This window comes from Mastomys coucha, unplaced genomic scaffold (assembly GCF_008632895.1).
Source record: "Mastomys coucha isolate ucsf_1 unplaced genomic scaffold, UCSF_Mcou_1 pScaffold13, whole genome shotgun sequence".
In the NCBI taxonomy this organism is placed as follows: domain Eukaryota; kingdom Metazoa; phylum Chordata; class Mammalia; order Rodentia; family Muridae; genus Mastomys; species Mastomys coucha.
This window is the reverse complement of record NW_022196895.1, coordinates 30781680-30783182: the sequence shown is the minus strand read 5'-3', so window position 1 is coordinate 30783182 and position 1503 is coordinate 30781680. Positions and strand designations below refer to the sequence as shown.

The 1503-nt window shown below is 41.8% G+C and overlaps 1 protein-coding gene across 2 annotated transcripts in view; it reads right to left on the bottom strand.

Annotated features, from left to right (window-relative positions):
- The window catches only part of Kdm3b (lysine demethylase 3B), a 56728-nt gene that overhangs the window by 6327 nt on the left and 48898 nt on the right, over positions 1 to 1503 (bottom strand). For both annotated transcript variants that reach the window (XM_031365326.1, XM_031365325.1), the window contains exon 21: positions 1300 to 1439. In XM_031365326.1, coding sequence (XP_031221186.1) covers positions 1300 to 1439 — 140 coding nt within the window. The remainder of the gene's footprint in view (positions 1 to 1299; positions 1440 to 1503) is intronic.

Here is a 1503-nt window from a genome sequence, read left to right as displayed (position 1 = left end):
TCGAACTCAGAAATCCACCTGCCTCTGCCTCCCAAGTGCTGGGATTAAAGGCGTGCACCACCACCACTTGGCTGTGAATAAGCCTTTAATCCCAGAACTTGGGAGGTAGAAGCAGGTGATTTTCTGAGTTCAAGGCCAGCCTGCTCTACAGAGTGAGTTCTAGGACAGCCCAGGGCTACACAGAGAAACCCCATTTCAAAAAACCAAAGCTAAACAAAACCCCCCAAATGTTAAGTTTTTTGTTTGTATGTTTGGTATGCTGTAGTACTAATTTTGCTGATCTCTTACTGTACCTCATTATGTTAAAATTTATTGCCAGAATGCATGTATAGAAAAAATAGATATAGAATACCAACTAGGGGTCATGGAATATATTATCCTTTAAACACACAAAGAATATGAATATCTTCTTTATTTTGTCGAACATGTGTGAGCTCAGGCCCCTTAGGTATTTTGGAAAGAGGTTTCTTAGCCAATCAGTCCTTTCTTTTTCCTTCCCCACAGTGCTGAAGACTGACAAACCCAGCTCATGTTTTATTCTTTATTGTTTTCTGAGACAGGGTTTTTCTATGTAGTTCTGGCTGTCCTGGAACTTACTCTGTAGACCAGGCTGGCCTCTAATTCAGAGATCTGCTTGCCTCTGCCACCCAAGAGCTGGGATTAAAGGCTTACGCCACCAGGCCCACCTGAAATTTATTGTGTTTTATCATATGAGTGGTTAGTTTGCATATACTGCTGTGTGCCAGAAGAGGGTGTGGGATTGATTTCATTACATATGGTTGTGAGCCACCATAGAGTTGCTGGGAACTGAACTCAGGACTTCTGGAAGAACAGCCAATGTTCTTAAGTGCTGAGTCATCTCTCTAGCCCTTGTGTTTTTGTTTTTGTTTATTTTTTCAACAATGTTTTTTTAAAAAAGACTTACTTATTTTTATGTGCAAAAGTATTTTCCTTGCATGTATAATGTAAGCTCATGCACCACGTGTATGCCCAGAGTTTAGAAGATTTACAAATGACCATGAATGTTCATGTGCATATTGGGAACCAAAGCTGGGTCCTCTGCAAGAGCAAAAAAACCTTTTAATTCTCCAGCTTCATGCTCGCTTTTCTTTTTTGGAGATAGGGTCTCTCTATGCAGTCCAGGTTAGCCTCTGTGATCTTCCTGACACAAGCTGCCAAGTGCTACAATCATAGGTGTGCACTACCATGCCTTGTGTGAATAGGTCTTCACTACTAACAGACTTCATCTCAAAGACCATGGTGGGTGCCTAGACCAGCCCAGCCCAGCAGAAGGCATACCTTTCGGAGCAGCTCCCTGATCTTCTCTGCATCCTTTGCTGCATAAATGTGCCATAAAGCCCCTGGCTTCTCTTTGCCATCATGAATCCTCTGCTTGGTCACCTCATCAGCATCTCCCTCATCAATTGTTTTGAGTACTTCTGAAAAGAACAAAGTGCTGATGTCAAGTAACCAATACCTCTAGGCAAAAAAAAAAAAAAAAAA